The sequence below is a fragment of the Molothrus aeneus genome, chromosome 3 (genome assembly GCF_037042795.1).
Source record: "Molothrus aeneus isolate 106 chromosome 3, BPBGC_Maene_1.0, whole genome shotgun sequence".
Lineage (NCBI taxonomy): Eukaryota > Metazoa > Chordata > Aves > Passeriformes > Icteridae > Molothrus > Molothrus aeneus.
Genome location: NC_089648.1, coordinates 87,592,327 through 87,611,384, shown reverse-complemented (window position 1 = coordinate 87,611,384; position 19,058 = coordinate 87,592,327). Strand labels below are relative to the sequence as shown.

The 19,058-nt window shown below is 37.2% G+C and overlaps 1 protein-coding gene across 2 annotated transcripts in view; it reads left to right on the top strand.

Moving 5' to 3' along the window:
- Nucleotides 1–8,048, top strand: part of BMP5 (bone morphogenetic protein 5) — a 54,589-nt gene extending 46,541 nt beyond the window's left edge. The window contains exons 5-7 of one of the 2 annotated variants that reach the window (XM_066545882.1): nucleotides 2,185–2,261; nucleotides 4,119–4,229; nucleotides 7,899–8,048. In XM_066545882.1, the coding sequence (XP_066401979.1) occupies nucleotides 2,185–2,261; nucleotides 4,119–4,229; nucleotides 7,899–8,048 (338 nt within the window). The remainder of the gene's footprint in view (nucleotides 1–2,184; nucleotides 2,262–4,118; nucleotides 4,230–7,898) is intronic. The other variant, XM_066545883.1, reaches the window with a different exon arrangement.
- The last annotated feature ends 11,010 nt before the right edge of the window (nucleotides 8,049–19,058 follow it).

The window sequence follows — 19,058 nt, the reverse complement described above, 5'->3', positions numbered from 1 at the left end:
TGCCTGGACAGTTTCCATGAGAATTTGTTCCAAAGACTTCCCAGAAGCTGCGGTTAAGCTGATTGGCTTTCTTGAAGATGGGTGTGACATTTTCCATTTTGAATCATCGGAAATGTCTTTTGGTGTATGAATGCTTAAAAAGGGCAGGAAGTGAATTTGCAGCACTGGTCAGCTCATTCCCCACCCTGAAATTCATCCCTTCTGCTCACATGGACTCATGTATCTTCAAGCTGCTTAGCTGACTCCTAACTCTATCTCTTTTACTGTGGGTAGAGCTTCAGTCACTAGGGTCAGGGCCTTGGGAGTCCTGGGGGTAAATCTTGCCAGTAAAAAACAAGACAAAGAAATCACTGGCTACATTAACCTCTGCTGAGTCCTTGTCGCTAGGCCCTTTGCTCTACTGAACAACAAAGCTGTATTTTTCTTATGTTTTCCCAGGCAACATGTTTATATTATTTCTGTGTGGTTCATCCCAATTACACATTACTTTTGCTTCCTATTTGAATTTGAATTCAGTAGACAACCACAGTGGATTTGTGCCACATTTGCTTGACTTGCAACAGGTTGCAATGCTGTTGTGGATATCATCCCTCAGAACCTTTACTCTACCATGGTTGCTGCAGCCCCATCATGCTGCAGTTCTCATCATCATCCTCATCCACAATCTGTTCTTTATTCATTGATGTGTAAAACTACAACAGACTCCTAAGGCTGACGAGGCAGGAATACATTAAAAAAAGTTTGGAAGCTGATTACTTGACAGTGTGGTTTTACTGAAAAGTTCATATTCTGGGTAATACTACTAGAAAACAAGCCTGAATAGCTATTTGACTTTATTTTATGCTGTTTTTGGTTGCGGACATCACATCTTTTGAAAGACACAGGGAAGCTGAAGAAAACCCAGAGAAGCAATGGTAGCAGAGGTCAGGACGGCTGACAAGAAGCACTTGACAAATTTGCAGAAAAACTCCTCTAGGCCATATATTTGGAAGAGTTTTCTGCAAGGATGGTGAAGAGCTACACAGATTAGTTAACAGACTGTGGAAGTTACTTTAATTTTATGTGAAAAGGAGTTTCTGTCTGAATCTTAATTAACCTGAAATTTTTCAGAGACCTTCCCATTTCCATCTCAAGTCTTATAATGTTAAAAAGGAAATGTGCCTAAAAAATTCCTTTTCTGAAAGTTTTGTTTTACTTTTCCATGTCTTCATTTTCAGGGTTTTGTGGACTTTTGTCTGTTTGCTTTTTCTTGTTGTTGTTTTTGTTGTGAACTCTTTTTTTCCCAGAATGGTTATTTTGGTTCAAAAAAGTCACCTTAAGCATTCTTGAATTGGAAACAGAGGAGACAGTCTGTGCTCCCTGCTCTGTCACATGCCTCACTTATGGCACCACATGAATAGCTGTATAAACCAACTTTGGGGGCTAATGTGATGAAGGCATGATCCTGTTCCCTTCCTTTCCTGTTACTTAGGAGCAGTAAGGAACAAGCACTAGAATTTCTCCAGGAGTAATGTTGTCATGGAAAAGCATGTATGGAAGGTTCTGGGTGTCCTTCTGTCCTGACACATCTCTGACAGAGAGCTTTCAGTCCTTTAAAAAGCACCTGTTAGTCTACTTGTCTACATTAGTATTAGCAACTAAAGATCATCAAGTGGTGAATATTTCCAGAATATATGGTAAAAATTAAGAAGTATAATATGTGCCATTATGTGTTTAACTAAGATACTGTAGAAAATTCCCTTGTTTCAGGACATTTTTTATTGCTGTTAATTCATCTTTTGAACTCGGCTACTTTCTTTACCTGGTAATTAAAACTGTGCCAACCTAGAGATGATTTCCCTGATATTTTGGATCAGGGTCTCACTTGTCCTCTTTGATTACCTGTGTGGATATTATCAGAGGTGTTACTCAGCTGGCCAGCAAATAGATATGTTGTAAACCTGTTTCCCCTAACACTGGGAATATATGCAATATTTTGCCATTGCACAGAAATTGTATCAGTCTGACTGTGCTGATTCCATATTTCCAGGTTTACATTGCCTTTACAACTAACCCTAGGAGTATAAATGACAGTATGGTTTTCCTTTCCTTTGTACAGCTTGGTAAGGATCTCAAAAATATCTAAAGCTTGTCAGTTCTAGCAATGCTTCCAAATAATTTATGAATGTTATTTACTTCCTGTAGATTATAACACAAGCGAGCAAAAGCAAGCATGTAAGAAACATGAACTTTATGTGAGTTTTCGAGACTTAGGATGGCAGGTAAGATTATAAATGCTCTTTCCTAATGGTTCAAACTGGGACAATCTATTTTAAAGTCCCCCATTATTTACACTCTGCTTTCTTTATGGAAATTGGTATTAAAGTGATGAGAGACAGATTCTTTAAATGCATTTTGTAACAAATTCTTATCAATATTGCTATCACTATAACTTTACCTTTTTTTAGCTCTGCTCTCAAATATATTGCATACATTAGGGACTTTATGATATGGATTCATTCACATAAAGATAAATTTAAACTACTGCTCAAGAGTTGAGTGAATTTCTAAATGAAACCAAAATCTCCACATCAAGTAATGAAAAGTTTTCAATTTTGACTAGTTCAGATTTAATTCCCCCTTGTTAAGTGCTGTCTGCTGCAGGTCATAGAGATTTCACTGGGGTACGTTCCTTAGGGACATAAATCTTGGATTTATGTCCCTAAGGAAAATAGGCTCAGTGATCTTTATGATACCATAGCTAATTTTATATAATTTCTGCCATACAGTAACAAAAAGTTAATATACTTACAGTAAAAGGTCGTGAAGTCAGAAGCAGGGCATTGTGGGAAAAGAAAATAGAGATCAATTTAGGGTTTTTTCCAGAAAGCAAGGAACCCTCTATAAAGAAAGAACAAGAAGGCCTTCAGCAACCTCTAACTATTGCATATATAGGTAAGAACCCAGGGATGGTTGCCTGTGCATTTCAGATTTCTCTGAATTATTTAAAAACCATTCTCCAGGAGCAGGACAAGTCCATGAGGAGCAAAAGTATGCTATCTTTTTAGTGACAGCTCAACCTTTATGTATCTAGCTCAGACTCTCATATGGCCTCATTATCCTTTCTGATATTTTGTAGTATATTTATCCCCACAGCAGCCTGAAGAAGTAGGCAGAGGCTGTTTTCCCAAGTCTGCAAAGCATAATTACCCTGTGCAGGGCCACAGAGCAGGCTTGTGGTATTGAACTCAGGCCATTGAACAAATGAGCCATTGTCTCTTGATTACAGGGGTTTTTTTCAGATATCAACAGGTTTTTTTGGTTTGGGTTTGTTTTGTTTTGTCTTTTTTAACAGTAAATTCTGGTATGCTCCAAGATGTGCTAGGCTCTCAGATCAGTGGCCATAGTGGCCACAGTAGTCAAAGAAAAAAGAAAATCTAATTTTAACACAAACGCTACTGTAAGAATTAAAAGTTTCAGCTGGAAAGTCAGAGCTACGCTGTACAATATTTGATCAGTGAAACACAGGGTGAAATAAGATACAAAAAAAAAGATACAAATCCCAAGTAGCTACTTGATCCTCTCTGCCCTTCCTGCAGCACCTCCATTACCTGGCAGAGGAGGAATTCAGCAAACTAAACACACAGCTTTCATTAACATTTTAAAATATTTTCCCTCTTGCGGTCTTTTGCCCATGCTGTGTTGCTTGAAATACTGAAAATGTATGATTCATTGATGTGCCAACAGGTAATCCCTAGCAACGCTGTCTCACACAGTAATACAGTTAACAGTGCTGACTGTGCTGAAGGAAGAGAATGCATTTTAATTACTTTTGTTGCACCAAGAAGTGCTCAAGACTTTTAGTCTGGAATAAAAATTATTCTGCAAATATATTTTAATCTTCAGTCTCCCTTATAGCCTCATTAGTTGGTATTCAGTACAGATTTTTAGGTTTCATTAATTTTCATCTCAATTTTACAGAGCAAAGCAAGTACTTTTTTTAAAAAAAAACAAAAAAATTCATTTCACATGCCACCTTCTGAAGTTCATTTTGTCATTGAGCAAGTCTTAGTTTGATATAGTTACAAATTCCCTGAGTGAGAAAATATAATGAGTGGATTTATTTGTTGTTGTTTTAGGATTGGATTATTGCACCAGAGGGCTACGCTGCGTTTTACTGTGATGGAGAGTGTTCTTTTCCCCTCAATGCCCACATGAATGCAACAAACCATGCCATTGTTCAGACTCTGGTATGCCTCTGACTGTGTTATAGTTGCCTATGCTGCAGTTGTTTGTGTCTTGGCTCAGAGTCTGACTCTTCTGTTTACCACTACTGAATTTTGATTATTTCTTGGTAAATCATAACTCATTTCAAAACCTGCTTTAGTGATTTTGTTGGAGAGAGGATGAACTGCTCAGAGTTACCTGTGTGGTAGGTTTCACTTCCATTTCAAATGCAATAGCACATGAGAAGACTGTGTTGTATTACTGGAGAATTGTGTAGACAGGAACCAAAGGGGCCCCCTGGTTTGACTTCCAAGAGTTTTTGCAACTTATTGAAGCTCAGTGTTAACATCTACATGTTATACCTTCCAGAAATGATGACACTTGGCCACTCTGTGGACCTCTGTTGTCAACTGTTGGCACAGATTCTTACAGTGTAATTTGATGTGAAGCTTTGCAAACAGATGCATTTGCATGTACGAAATTGTGTTCAGTCATGCCTGGCTTACAAATGCAATTTAAAAATAAGTGTGTTTGGATCTGTTGCTCTGCCTGGTACATCTAAAATGGGATTTGCAGCCAGTTTTCTGCCTCTGCTAATTCTTATGTTAGTCCTGTGCCTCAGCTGGAGCAGCCAAAAAGATGATCTTAGTTGAGGCAGCTGGCTAGGCCTCCTCTAGCCCAGCAGTGTTCAGCTACAGAAATCATGACCTTTAGACTATGACTAAATGTCATTACATTTGAGGCCAAAGTCTGGTCAGTCTGGTCAAAACCTGATTTTTCACCTGTGCCAGCTGAAGAACTGGCTCTGAATAGCACTGGTATTAGCAGAATGATTAAGAAGGAGAGGGATGAGAGATAATACACAAGGAGGGAGTCACAGCATGAAATGAGAACAGGAAAGGGCTGTCATCCCTAGTTAGGTTCTGGAAAGTTCAAGACACTCAGCTGAGATTAGAGAAACACGGATTTAAGGTTCCGTTGGATTTAAACTAATAATGGTAAGGTATCCTGACTATCAGATTATGCTGATGACTCTGTCCAAGGATAATGATCTTTTTCTTTTATTCTCACATCAAAATCTGGGCCTGTAAAACCTTCCCCCTTGAGAAATGAGTTGAGTTACTACCTGGGATACCAGCCCAAACACCCCCCTCAAATTTAAACCCCACACCAAAAATAAAAAACCCAAAACCAAGCAAGCAAACAAACAAAAATAAAATTTGATTTCTTTCTGATAGGAAACAAGGTCTGTTTGTGAAAATTGCCAAATATTTCTACATGAGAGGGACATTTTCAAAAACTCAGCATATGCTGAGTACTTTTCCCTTCCATTCAATTCTTCATTTACTCACCTTCTCCAAGTCCAGTCACCAATGCAACATTATTCCTCTATACTAGAATTCCAATCATCAAGATTTAAAAAAAGAAGGGGAAATGTCAGAGGCTGAAAATAAGTAGAAGTGTGTTAAGGAGTTCAGGTGAAAGGGAACAGAAAATGCCAGTTGGCAAGGAATACAGCAATGTTCTTAGAAGACAATGAAGAACAGCATATCTGCAGTCCTGAGCAGAAAAGAAGTAGGTCAGCAAAGCAATAGTTTAGTATTACACAAGCATTGTCCAGAAAAGTTGCCAATATCACTGAGATCCCCAGGTTAGAGTTCCCTCCTGCAATTATGGACTGTTAAATAAGAGTTGGCTCACTACTACTTTCTCTTGTGTGTTTTTCCTTTCCAAAAAATGGTTATTTTCCCATTGTTAGGAAATGTGTGTAGTTTGTCCTATTTTTTAAATTGGATACTTAATTTTTGCTCTTTTTATGGCCATTTTGGAATTGCGTGTCTCCCTTTGCATGTACTGTACACGCATTCAGTGCAGCCAAAAAATCATGAGGCCAATTAAGTTTTAGCTGTACATAAATTAGATGAGATAGCAGTAGTTTAATGCTTTCTGGTTTAAATTATAAAAAATTCAGATTTACACAAGGTGTGCATATGGGGATGGCTTGGGAAGCAATTATTCATATGCTCCACCCTAATCCAAATGCAGTCACCTCCTGGCCATAATGATTACACCATTCTGAAAAAGCCTGCTCTTTGGTGTGGGAAGTGATTGTTCCTTGGTACCCCTCCAAACTTAACTGATTCTTTTTTATTTTCTTCTGTAACAAGAATAGGAGAAATACAGGCCAGTACCTCACTCTCTCCCTCTCTTGTTTCTCTGCAATTAAACTCAGGCAAACAGACAATACAGATGCATATAAATAAAAGACAGGGTGCATTTAATAAGCTCTATAAACTTTCTTCTCGTCTCCTGCATCACCCTCAGAACAGGCACAGGGGTAGCATTGACTTCCTGGTCATGCAAGGCAGTGGATTATCAGGTTGGCTTGCACTGAATTTGGGGTAAACACTTGGAAAGGCTGTGAACATCACTTCCAAGGGGGTATTGTGGGGCCACAGATCTTCCATCAGGTGTGGCAGGGGCTGGTGGATTTAAGCCCACAATTTATGGCTGGACAAACATCTGACCAGGTCAGGCACAATCATTTTTTTTCTCTGGTGCTTTGCTATTCATTTGTTAAATATTTTTTAAATGTGTGTCTAAACTGTTACAAAACAGCTACTTCAGGATTTATTATTCCTCATTTCAAAAGGCCTTCTCATGGTAACTGTTATGTAAAAATTGTTTCCTGATAGACTGTTCTCTGTTGTCTGGCAAAGGCTCTGGGTTTATATCACTGCAAGACAGATGGCTCTAACAGATTTACAAAGCCTTAACATACAAGCAAAATCTATTACTGCTGAAGTCTTCATCCATGCCTTAATGATCTGTTGCCCTCTCTATTACAACTCCCTCTTCTCTTGGCTCCCCAGATTCCAAGTCTTCAGCGTGTCTAGAATATTACATCCAACCTTCTTTCAAGTACAAAGAACTTGAATTTCTCCCATTTTATTTCCACTAGATCTTGTTTGTTCTGGGACACTTTTCAAAACTATTTTCTTTTGCTTTAATCTTTCATTGATACATTTCAGCCTGGTGAACACAAAGACTTCTCTGCCTCAGCCCCTGCCCCAAATATTCTGTCCAGCTGGCACCCACCTTATGAACGGATTTTTATTTCAGTGGAAGTAGAATTGGTTCCATAGATACCTAGATAAGACCTTAAAATGCACTCATACTGTCTGAGACTCCACATCTTATCATTTCATAGGCTGAAAACAGTTTCATTATGAGGCTTTGCCTGCACAGTCTTTGCTGTCTGCAATAGATTTTCCTCCATACTGAGCCCCCACCACAGGAAAGCATTTTAGCACATGCTGGGGTCCTGGTGAGACCTGGGGCTTGAGCCTTTACTTCATGCTATGCCTCACCCTCAGCAAAGATAGTACAGACAATATGTTTAAATGTCTTCCTGAGCAGCTGCCTAACTCCAATTCTCTAAATTTCATCTGAAAACCAACTTTCTGTCTTGGCTGCTTCTCATTTATCTCTCCATCTGCTTTTATTGTATAACCCTGCCTGTGCAACTGAAATCAGAAAAATGTGCTGGAGGTAAGCTGCACTTTAAACTTGCTAACCAAGGAAAATTTGTGACCACAGCCCTTGCTGAATTGCAAAGACATGTTTTGCACTGACATTGTCCTTGCACCTCTCTGTTTGATATATGAGCTGTGTATTTATCTGTCTTTCAGGTTCACTTGATGTTCCCCGATCATGTACCCAAGCCATGCTGTGCACCAACAAAACTGAATGCAATCTCCGTGCTCTACTTTGATGACAGTTCCAATGTTATTTTAAAAAAATACAGGAATATGGTGGTGCGTTCATGTGGCTGCCACTAAAACAAAGAAAAATAATCTAAAGCAGAGGGTTTTATTCAAAATTGTAATGAAGTCAAGATATGAGCATTGCTGATGAAAAGGCAGGCCTAAATTTATTCCATTTCATGTCATCTCTCATTTAATTGTACAGTATAATGTACATAGTAGCTTTTATTTATTTAAAAATATATAGTTGCTTTTGTATGAGCAAAATTTCAGAACCATTTATTTAATGGGTCACCTCACTATGCAGCAGAAGTTCACAAATTAATTTTTCCATTGACCATACTGAAATTTGCTTTATCCCATTTCAATATTGGTAAAGTAAAGCCTTTTTCTATGGAATTTTTTTAAATGAGAAACTCCAGAAGTTCTGTAACTGCTTTGTATAGTTAGAAGTACTAAATGCATTTGGTCATATTTTGCCAATGAAAACTGTGGCAAGGTATTTATTTAGAAAAAGGCACAGGAAGAAAAAAACTAAACAAAACTGCTCAGCTAAACATATTTTTTTTTCTTTTAGAACTTCTGCTCCATTAGAAAAAGTGAAATGTTGAACAGTGCTTAAGTAAATAAATAGGAGATAAAAAATAGAAGTGAAGAAATTGCACATAATTGTTATAACTATTTTCTTTAACAAGATGAGTATAACTGGAGGAGTATGTTACTTTTTGGCTTGTGACCTGCAGAGTTTGCAAAAGGCTCCAGGCTTCAGAAATTCTGTGTAGACAGACTCTCACCTCTATCTATGACTTTCCAAGTTAACACTAAAAATTGAACTACAACATTCTTACCTCAAATCATATCAGTCTGTTATCTATGACACTGCTCTGGCAGGTATTTTTATATTAGTGTAAAACAAGCCAAAATCAAATTTAAAAAAAAACACACAAGCCTTCCCATTACATACACATGCTACTATATGCACAAAGTATACAGAATACAGGGTATGGAAGGGCTTTGCTTTATTTAGCTCCCGCTTCTGGATGTGTTCTAAGAGTGTGCAAGGGAAGGCACAGGGGGTGCAGCAGTTGTCACATGTTTAATCAAAAATCTTATCCCTGGTGGTGGCTGTTTTCAGGTAAAGATAAAAAACACCTTTCCTAAGATGATGTTGAGTAACTTGCAGCCTATTTGCAGTTCCATCTGCTTTTCTATCAGGTGGGAACGGAGTTAAATAATGGGACTCAATAAGGGATACTTTTTTCTTTTATTTAACACTTGCAACTTTAATAGTTCTTAAATCCATACCAACAAGTTTTTATTCCCACTAAATTTTGGCCTCAAGTTAAATCCTTTGGCTTTGAATTACACAACCAATTACAAATTACCATTCCCATCACCACTACACACAGGTTTATTTTGAATTAATTACACTTAATGTCTTTGGGCACCCCTTTGTTTTAGTGCTGGGAAAGTGAGAAAATAGAAATGTTTTTCTCTCTATTACATGGCTAATTATCACATACGCTTTTATAATGAACTGCCTTCATTAAAAATGCTTCCTTTAAACCATTCTCAAAGAGCTGCTAAAAAATGGATAGGATTGGTAAGTTTCTTCTTAGACAGTCTAATCATGTAAACTCTGATTTCTCTGGTTATTTAAAACACATCTCAGAAAACTCAGATGATTACAGACTGATAAAATCAACATGTGTGTGACTGTGTGTATGCATGTGAATAGGCAGCTGTTGTTTTTGCAGAAACTAATTTATTTTATCTTGCTATTGAAGTAATACATAAATCCTTTCTATGCATACACTCAATTAAAAAAAAATTAGCAGTACTGATTTCAGCCTTGGGAAATCTTTCCCCTTAATAGAACAGTTCCATTTTACATTCCCATCTGTATTTTATACTGACATTACCTACATATCTAGATTTAGTTGCAGTTCATGCACAAAAAATGTATAGGGAAAAAGGTCTGCATCTGAATTACCATTTTAGAAAAGTTAAACTCCTCTGTCATATTCAAAAATTACTGGTTTTTTGTATAAATTGAGTAGGTGGATATGCTTTTTTGAATTCAATTTATTCTAAATGGAATTTGATGGACACTAAATTTTGGGTACATTAAGTAATATATTTTCAAATAATGGTGTACCATTTTGAGACTAAGAAGCTGAAGATTATTGTTATATTATTCTTTAAAATATGCTGTTGGAATATATTTCTATATTTTGAGACATAATAAACCTGTAATAATGTTTTCCTCTGCTGTGGCTTTGCTTCTTAGATGCATGACAAAATGACACTGACTTGATGTATCCTTTTTAAAAGGAAAAGCAGGAGATCATCAATGGTTATGGACAGATTTTGTAATAGTTCCTTTTTTGTACAGACATTTTGCAAAATTACTTTTATTTTGTTGCTTCTTAGACAGCCAATGGTAAACCATCTACATTTCTAATAAAGATCATACCTTCAATTCATACCTCCAAGTGCTAGTACTCTACTTAAAATACACTAGAAAGGAAAAATACTTTTAAAAATTCCTAATAAATCCATAACTGATCATTCCTCTGTAATTAAGGATAGTGGCACCAAACTTTCTACATGCTCTGGAGAAATAAATGTAGTCATGTTTTCATGTAAACCTGTTCAGATAATCTCTTCTTCAGTAGTACCAAATAATACAGGAACTTTTTGTTCTTTTCCTTCGTCCTATCAAATATCTGTTATTTTATATATATTTATGCATAATATACACACACATATTTAATTCAACATGTACATAATTATATAAAAATTTACCCTTATCTGTAGCTATATCCGTTTCTCTAGTTATGAAGACTCTTCCATTATCATTTAGGACACAAGAGCTTTGCTCTTTTTCAAGTTGTTGAGGGTTTCAACATCCTTAACAACTGGAACCTCAAGGGCTGAAAACCCAAAAAACCCAGAATTAACGTTGCAAAGCTGTCTGGTAGCTGAGAACATAGCAATACATTGGACCAGTGCAAAACCCAGCTAGAGAGGTCTCGGAGAGTCGTTGGTGTGGATGTCTTCAAGCAAAACAATGATCATGCTTCTTTCCACTCTGCATCTATCTGAAATGCTGACACGTCCTTAACAGTGCCATGGCTCTTCCTTCTGCAGTAGGCTGTTCAGGTAAATATGCAATTGTGTGAGTGATTAGGCAGCTAGTGAAAATGAAGACAGCTGAGGGGCTTGGGTATCTTCAGGAATAAGAAACCAGGCCTTACTTGCTGCACATGAGAGCACAGCTGATTGTTTTGCATACTGGGATGTGTAAAACTATAAAACAGCACTTAGTCTTTACATTACGATGTGGGTCAATTGTCAGACCATTTGGGGCCTCATTTTGGTAAATGATAAATACATGAGTGGTGTGAGTTACACCTATGATGTAGACACATTAACTGAGACTCTCTTATGGACAACAAAGAAAAGTTGCTTTTTTGGATTGCAAATCACCTATTTCTCTCCACAGACAGGTTTAGGACAGCCACTCGGCTTATTCCTTGTTTGAGCAACTGTAGCCAGTGACAATCCCTGACACCTTAAAAATAACATTACATTGCTGAAAAAGTTTTACTCAGATGTTTATTTTGTATGTGAAGCTTTGAGAAACCTCCTGTTATCATGATGGGATGTCACACTTTTGTTTTGGAATATAATCTTCTCTACCATTTACAGGGGAAAGGTTTGACTGCTCACTGTGTACTACTTCTGTTTCGGTTGGTTGATGGTCTTGAGCTCTTTTTCAATTCCTCTTTTGGAAGAGTTTCATGATAAATTGAATTTACTCAAAGATTGTTTAAAAAATGGCTTAGGCTTGCAGTCATAAGACTCTGAATTGTTTCAGCAACACATTCTAATTACCAGGGCCTTAAAATTACATTATTTGCAGTCTCTACAGCTTTTTTGCTCACACATTCAGCTGTGTAGAGGGAGAATCTGACATGTGGTGCCTGAATGACAAACCAGCCACATGTGAATTATACAGCATTATCTTTTACTATCTCATCTGAAGTCACAGAACTTGCAAAATGTGATTTACAATGTGTTACTGAATTCTTACTCACAGGGCTTGAGCAAGATCTTGATTAAAAACAAAAGAAAACTAAACTAAAAAATGCAACAAAAAACAGCGAGAGGAGGTTTTCTTGCCATCTTAATTCAAATAAATCAGCACCAAACGTGGTATACGAGGGGTTGTGAATCTATGTGAATTAAATGGGCCTTTTGTATTCTGTTTTCCACATTTACAACACATGACACAGACACTTCTCCCAACTGTTATATTTCCAGCTAAATGCTTTCTGTTCTCTTCCTGTATGTTTTTGCTTCCAATAGGCACCACTGATTATTCTTATTAATATGAATGAATATTCTAATTGCTTTAGCAGATGTTAATGCTTTACAATAAAAGTGCGTGTTATTAGTATTGCTAAACTTTACATGTACAGGAAAGTGGAGGGGCTTGACAAAGAGAAGAGCAGATGAGAGGCAGGATAGGGAAGACAACCAGGCCTCCAGTGCCCCAGTGCTCTAAACCCTGTTGCACACTCTTGGCAAGGGATGTATACACTTGGCACTTCTGTCTATGCAACTCATAACTTTAAGGAAAGATAAGCAGTCTTAGGGGTTATCTGGACCTATACTTGCATTTACAAAATATTTTTTCTATTTTCATGGCTATTTGTGTGCAGAATGAAGACTACACCTTTCCAATGCGGGAGGGGTGGAATTAAAAGGGTACTTCTAGGGAGCCAACAACTATCTTGCAGCAGATCTTGGAGCACCTTTTCAACAGGGTCATAAATCTGTACTGGTAGAGTTGAAGGCAGTGTTACATCCCTCCCTTTTCTTACATTTTCCTCCTCCTCAGTGGGAAGTTCAGCAATGTGTTAAGACTGGGACTGTATTCATATCTGTATAGCAGGGGTTCTCAGGCCAGATGTTGGCTGGAGATGTGAGGGCAACATATTTTCTAGGGAACGGCTTTCAGAGAATAATATTGCAGCAGAGATATGGGCAGATCTTCTCTGTAAAACTTGTCCTGGTCTCTTCTGGGTTTCCAGCTGACTTATGAGCAGAAACACTTGCAAAAATGAGAAAGGTCTTTGATTAAATTGTAAGGAGAAAACTTTGTGGGGGATCTTTCTGGCATCTCTGCCCCCATAAATTCTTTGACTGAGAAGTCCAGGCTTGAACCTGGAGCTACTCGACTGCAGAGAGACCAAAAGTTGGATAAGACATGGTAGAGAAACAGTGCATATATCAAACTCCCTAAACTGATCTAATTGGAAAATAAAGCTTTTCATGCCTGGTTATTTTCTTGGTTGCTGAGCTGTTTTGCCACAGGAACATGTGTTCCCTTTTATTCGGGCAAATTTTACATCCACTGCTGGGATTCCTTTCCAAAATTAGTGTTTCTCCCTTAACCTCTGCAAGGGCTCTTTTCAGCCTTCTCTGCATGTTATCTGTTTTATTATTCAAGACTAACAGCTCCCACCGGGAGTGATCTTTCCTAGACTGTGCTGCAGGGACAGAACAAAGACAAGACCTGCCAAGTAAGTTACTTGTTTAACCGGGATGAGAAACTTTGAGAAATCTTTTTGCTTATTTTTTTTCATTTTTGTATGTACTGGATGCAAAAATACTTGGATTTTTCTTGGTTTGCTATCTTGGTATGAATTGGATAAAAATACATAGGTAAGTGCATAGGGTTCCATGAAACATGTCTGTGAAAAGATTTTGTGCATTTAGTAAGAAACAAAACTCCCCAATTGGTTTCATCTTTGAAAATTGAATTAGTATAGCTAATTCTATTCCCTGTAAAGGAAAAAAGTTTTAGCAAGCTACTGTGCCTGAAAACATGTCATGTTTTGAAATCTACTAATTTAGTGAAAATTTAAGAGTTTCTAATTAGCAGGATCTATACTGTGTCGTTCAGGACATATATCCAAGAACCAGATCAATATTCTCAGATATATTGGTGTACAAACAAAATCTATCAAAATTAATAGTGTCCCTGAAGTACTTGTAAACATATTTCTTGTTCTGTTTACCCATATTGGACAGTGAGGTAATGAGAATGGTATTCATGTCAGAATACAATTAACTCCTTAATTCTCAGATTTCTTCACCTTATAAATAAGGCCTGATGCTTTTACTCTTTCCTCTCACTCTACTCTTTCCTCTCACTCATCTACAACAAAATATGGCTGAAGATAACTTAAAACTATAGGAAATTAATTTCATGCTTCAGAGTTGAACTGAATGTGGAAGCTCCAAAACTTAAATTAGAAGTTTTAAAAACAAGCATGAAAGCAGTTTTTAAAAAGTTTTTTAAAAGATCCTTGCATATCTGCAGAGCTCACAGCAGTGCTGTAGTAGTGGCCATTGGAGCAGAGAAGCCAGGACTGTGTTGGCACCTGCAGAAGCCCCATCAGTAGGGGCTGTGGCTGCAGGGCACTGATGGACTCAATGAGGAGCCAGCAGCCCACGTTTGTGGAAAGGAGCCTGGAAGCTGCAGGGCTCCCTTCTCTAACACAGTGCAGACACAGGGGCTGTCCAGCAAGGAAACAGAAGAAATGTCTTATAGAATGGTGCACAGTAGAGACCACTGAAAATGCTTGCATTTAATCATAAAAGTGCTTAAAAATATGGCTCTATTTCAAAAAACCAGAAACGTATTCATTGTGAAATTCCCACTCCAGCTAAAATTTCTCCTGACACTTCTGAGTGAAGCTTCACTGACATTTTCACAGAGGTTTGCTCATTTTTGGCAGGAAAGAATTTGACCCCTCTCTTCAATCATGTTACACCCCATTTCCTCTGACTGTCTCTTTTCCCATTCTCTTGGTTTTTCCCATGATGTAAATACACACTGCAGTAGAAGCAGCAGAGTTCCTCTGGATTTACTCTAGAATAGCTTAGTAACTAATAATAGCTAAGAATAGCTAATTGCAAAATATTTCCTTCAATGTTGTCCTCTTATTCCTCTGAATCTTTTCCCTTAGCTGACCTTTGCTGCTGAAAAAAAGCTATAAGAAATGAGCCAAATAATAATTGTCAAGGCAGAAATCGTATTTAAATTGTTTTAATTAGGTAACTAAACATGATACACAGCTGTTATATCATTCTCCTTACAGTCATTAGTTACATGGCACTGCCCTGACTCAAACACTAAATAAGGCCTATCAGCCTTCCAGGAGAGCAGTCTGCTGGAATTTTCAAGCAATGCCAGGCTGTCAGGCTGTTTCATTTCACAGATGTGATTTTTGCAATTTTTTTAACAGATTGCTCCTCTAGAAGTTTACTCAATACAGTAACCTTCTTCAGAGGAGCAGGAGTGCAGCCAGGAATGGTAACCTCTCCCATTAATGTATTTGGGTCATTATGACAACACTTGTCCCCAGTTTGGTTTGCTTCATGTACATGTACATTCATTATATTCTAGATATTAAGAACAGTACTATGGTTTTTCTAGCAAGAAATAGATCTCTGTCAGACAGTAAAACACATCTGTGGTCACTTCTACTTAGTGTTTCTGCCTCTATAATCTAGTTTTCATGATTGCCCAAAGACTACAGAATCCATATCACTCATCATATCAATTATAACAATTAGCTTTCCTGTGGACTACTCTAATTTCATGCATTTCTAATCACTCATTTGTTGTGTAGGTAATTACTATGCTCATTTACTTGTAACTGAATGTTTTAGTAATTATATGTCTGTTTCCTCATTTTCCCACCAACATCAGCTTTTTCTCCTTCACAGTCACAATGAAATCTTTTCACATTGTGGAAAATCTAGTATTCTCTTTATGAAGAGTTGTGCAACCTCCATTTTTTCCGCTTATGAAGACAAAAGGAAGTGCTTTCAAAGTAATTTCTATATGACACAAAACAGTGATTCTATGTAGATATTTGAGCTAATAATGCTTCAGAGGCTATGAAATTATATTACTGCCTATTTCCAGGTTTTTTGCAGTACCAGAAGCAACTCAGTCAGAACCCATATATTGACATGGAAACACACTATGTAGGATAGAAATTCATAAAAATGTCTTTTTTTTATTTTTTTATTTTTTTTATTTTTTATTTGAGGGCTGCTGAAATGATCCAAATCTGTGTGCAAAAGTTTGTGAATGGCAATTTAAAATGTGTTTTCCTGTGCATTTCCCCCTTGAGGCAAGCAAACCAAGGTGTAGAATTAAAGGGTGTCCTTTAATTCAGTGAGATGCAGAACACCAGCTCACATTTAAATCAGTTTTTAATTTACACTTAGGGTTTACTTTCTGATGCATTTTCCCACGGAGACTCAGCTGCCTTAAAAGTTCTGTTATAATAGCACCATCTTCTGACTAACATCCTGTCAGGAGTACTTCTGAGTACTTTTGTCCTTGGTTCATTGCAACTGTGAGGGTCCTACTTCTGTGAAAAGGTGGCTGCTCCCCTGCTTTATGCAGTGCTCCAGAGATGCAGTGAAGTTGTTAACCATACAGTGCAATCATCTGTGCAGAGCTGGGAATTCCTTAAGTTTTGCAGCCCAGTGTTGAAATGTACACATATTTCCAATGAAAATGTTGAAAGAATTAAATTAAAACAGAAAGTGTTCTGCTGACATTTTTGATGCTGACTCAGTTTTGTATAAGTAAGAACCACTGACAGCACTTGCATTCTCAGTTTCTTCCAAGGTCAAGACTGTATGCTAGATATTTTGAAGAGTCTACTACAGTATAAATACAGCCCAGCTAGTAAAGTTTTAACCTTATTTAACCTTTGCTTATGTGCATAGATGTAGATCTTCAAATTACTAGAAATTGTTGGAGATATTTTGCAAGAGGAAATTGTATCATTTTCATATCAGACACATTAACTCTTGGCTATGTTCTAATACATGTGGATCTTTTCTTCCCATTTCTATCTGGACAGTAAAGAAAAGACAGGAGTGACTGTCAGTTGACTATCAAAGCAATTTAGTCAATTAATTTTGGAAAGTCTAGAGACTAATATTTGAAGTCATTTATCCAGTTCATTTCATATAAATCATTAAAACTTCAAATGCAGTTTAAAGGGCATAAAACCAGAGTGAGAAGTTTCCTTGGTGCAATAAAATGGGTTTAAAAGTTCTGGGTTGCTTCCCTGCTTCTACCATTGATTCACAATGAAACTTTGGAAAACAAGTATCCCATATCTGCATGAATTGGTGATGCATTGATAAAGGACAAGGGAAATTGATTAGGCTTTGTGAGACCTTTTGACATTCAGATCCATTCAGCAGAGCAAAAATAGTGCTATATCTGTATTACATCCTGTTGCTGGTTTCTGAATTCTTATTGCCATGCCCTTCTTTTTGTGATTAACCAAAATTTTCTCAGATTTGTTAGCCTCTTTTAGTTCTCATTTGTAATACAATAGTAACATTTACCAGTATCAAAGGAAAATTAAAAGGATAAATACCTTAACATTAATGAGGGGTTCAGATAACAAGTAGTCCTGTTTGTGCATATTTGTTATTTGCATGTACAAATGCAAGTGTGTAAACACATGCCATCTGATATATTTCTTAATTAAAAGAATATTCCTTCATTAGAAAATTGTGTCTTTTTTCTAATTTTCTCCCTTCAAGGTACTAATTTTTTTAATACTGAAGAACTCCTTCAGTCATAAACAAAGAAAATTATTTGCCCAAGCTAATTTTTTTGTTTATTCCCTTGAAGTGATTTTCTCCAGTCTACAAAATGTTACCATTCATGTTCTCAGAATTTTCTAGATATTGTGAAAAAGTCTGAAGAACATAATGTGCAGAGCTGATGACTCACTGAATCTGAGAGCAATTTTCTCTAGTTAGTGACTTAGTGGGACGATTCACTGCACTGTAGCAGTCTTTGCAGAGTTTTACATGTTAATGCAAGGTGCAGGGCAGAGAGAACAGAAATAAATGCCTAAATAGACATTGTAGTTGTGTTGATCTTTATTCCCCTCATGACAGAAAAGTGAATAAACCAAACAGAAGTATCTGTCATTGGTTATAGCAATATTCTTTACTGTGTAGCTCCATAGGGATATTGAGTGTCACCAAAAACTGAGCAGTCTGGGGCTTGTGCACGCTCAGGGCCATCTACAATTGCTCACTTCAGAAGCCTTTCTCCAAAGTCATGGTGAACTTGCTGGATCAGAATACTCCTTGCTACCATTTCTCCACTTATGTTCAAAACAAAAAGAAAGGTAGATGTAACTGTAGACCTCATCTAAAAGGTCAAGAGAGAGAGAACTATCTCAAAGTAGCTTGGAGCAAGACGACAGACTCTGCATTCAATTAAAATATTCGTGAGATGATACCCCCAGATGGATTTACTTCTTATGTTGGTTTCTAGCTATACATATTTTTTTCATCTTCCACACAACAAAAAATAGGGTCAGAGCACCCCAAGGGACCAAAACTCCTTAGTCAAGAATATAGATGACCCAAAATTCGTAATTATCTTAATTTTCTTCTTTCCTGGCTCTAACCCAGTTTACACTGGTGAACTGTTCTGCATATTGAATTTGCATTCAATACACTAGTGACTCTACCATGCACATCTTTGATATGTAAGCACTTTTCCTCTTCACACACTATCATTGAAAAATGGTTTTAGATATCTATTTGTTAACATATGTTCTCAGCATTTGTATATCTCTGTGTCTTTCCATGTGATATTTGTTTTCCTGTACTTTATTTGTATGTATAAATAAAGAATATATCTGTTGTTGGGATACAGATTGGTCTTTGGAAAGGATGTTAGCCTTTTTCACTCCATCTATTTCAACACAAGCAAAGAATCGCTGAGCAAAACAAATTGGTTCATGGACTCAGTATACTGCTGGAAAGATCAGAACACAATGTGATGGTACCAAGCCCTACATTTTGCCTTCATCTTTCTGAATTCCCTGGAAGATAGGTAGAAATCACATGGAAAAAGCCATGTCTCTCTGGGCGATGGACCTGTGTTTGGCTGATTTGTGGCTTCTCCAGACAGTGAATGCAGCATAGTGTTCAAGAGTAGAA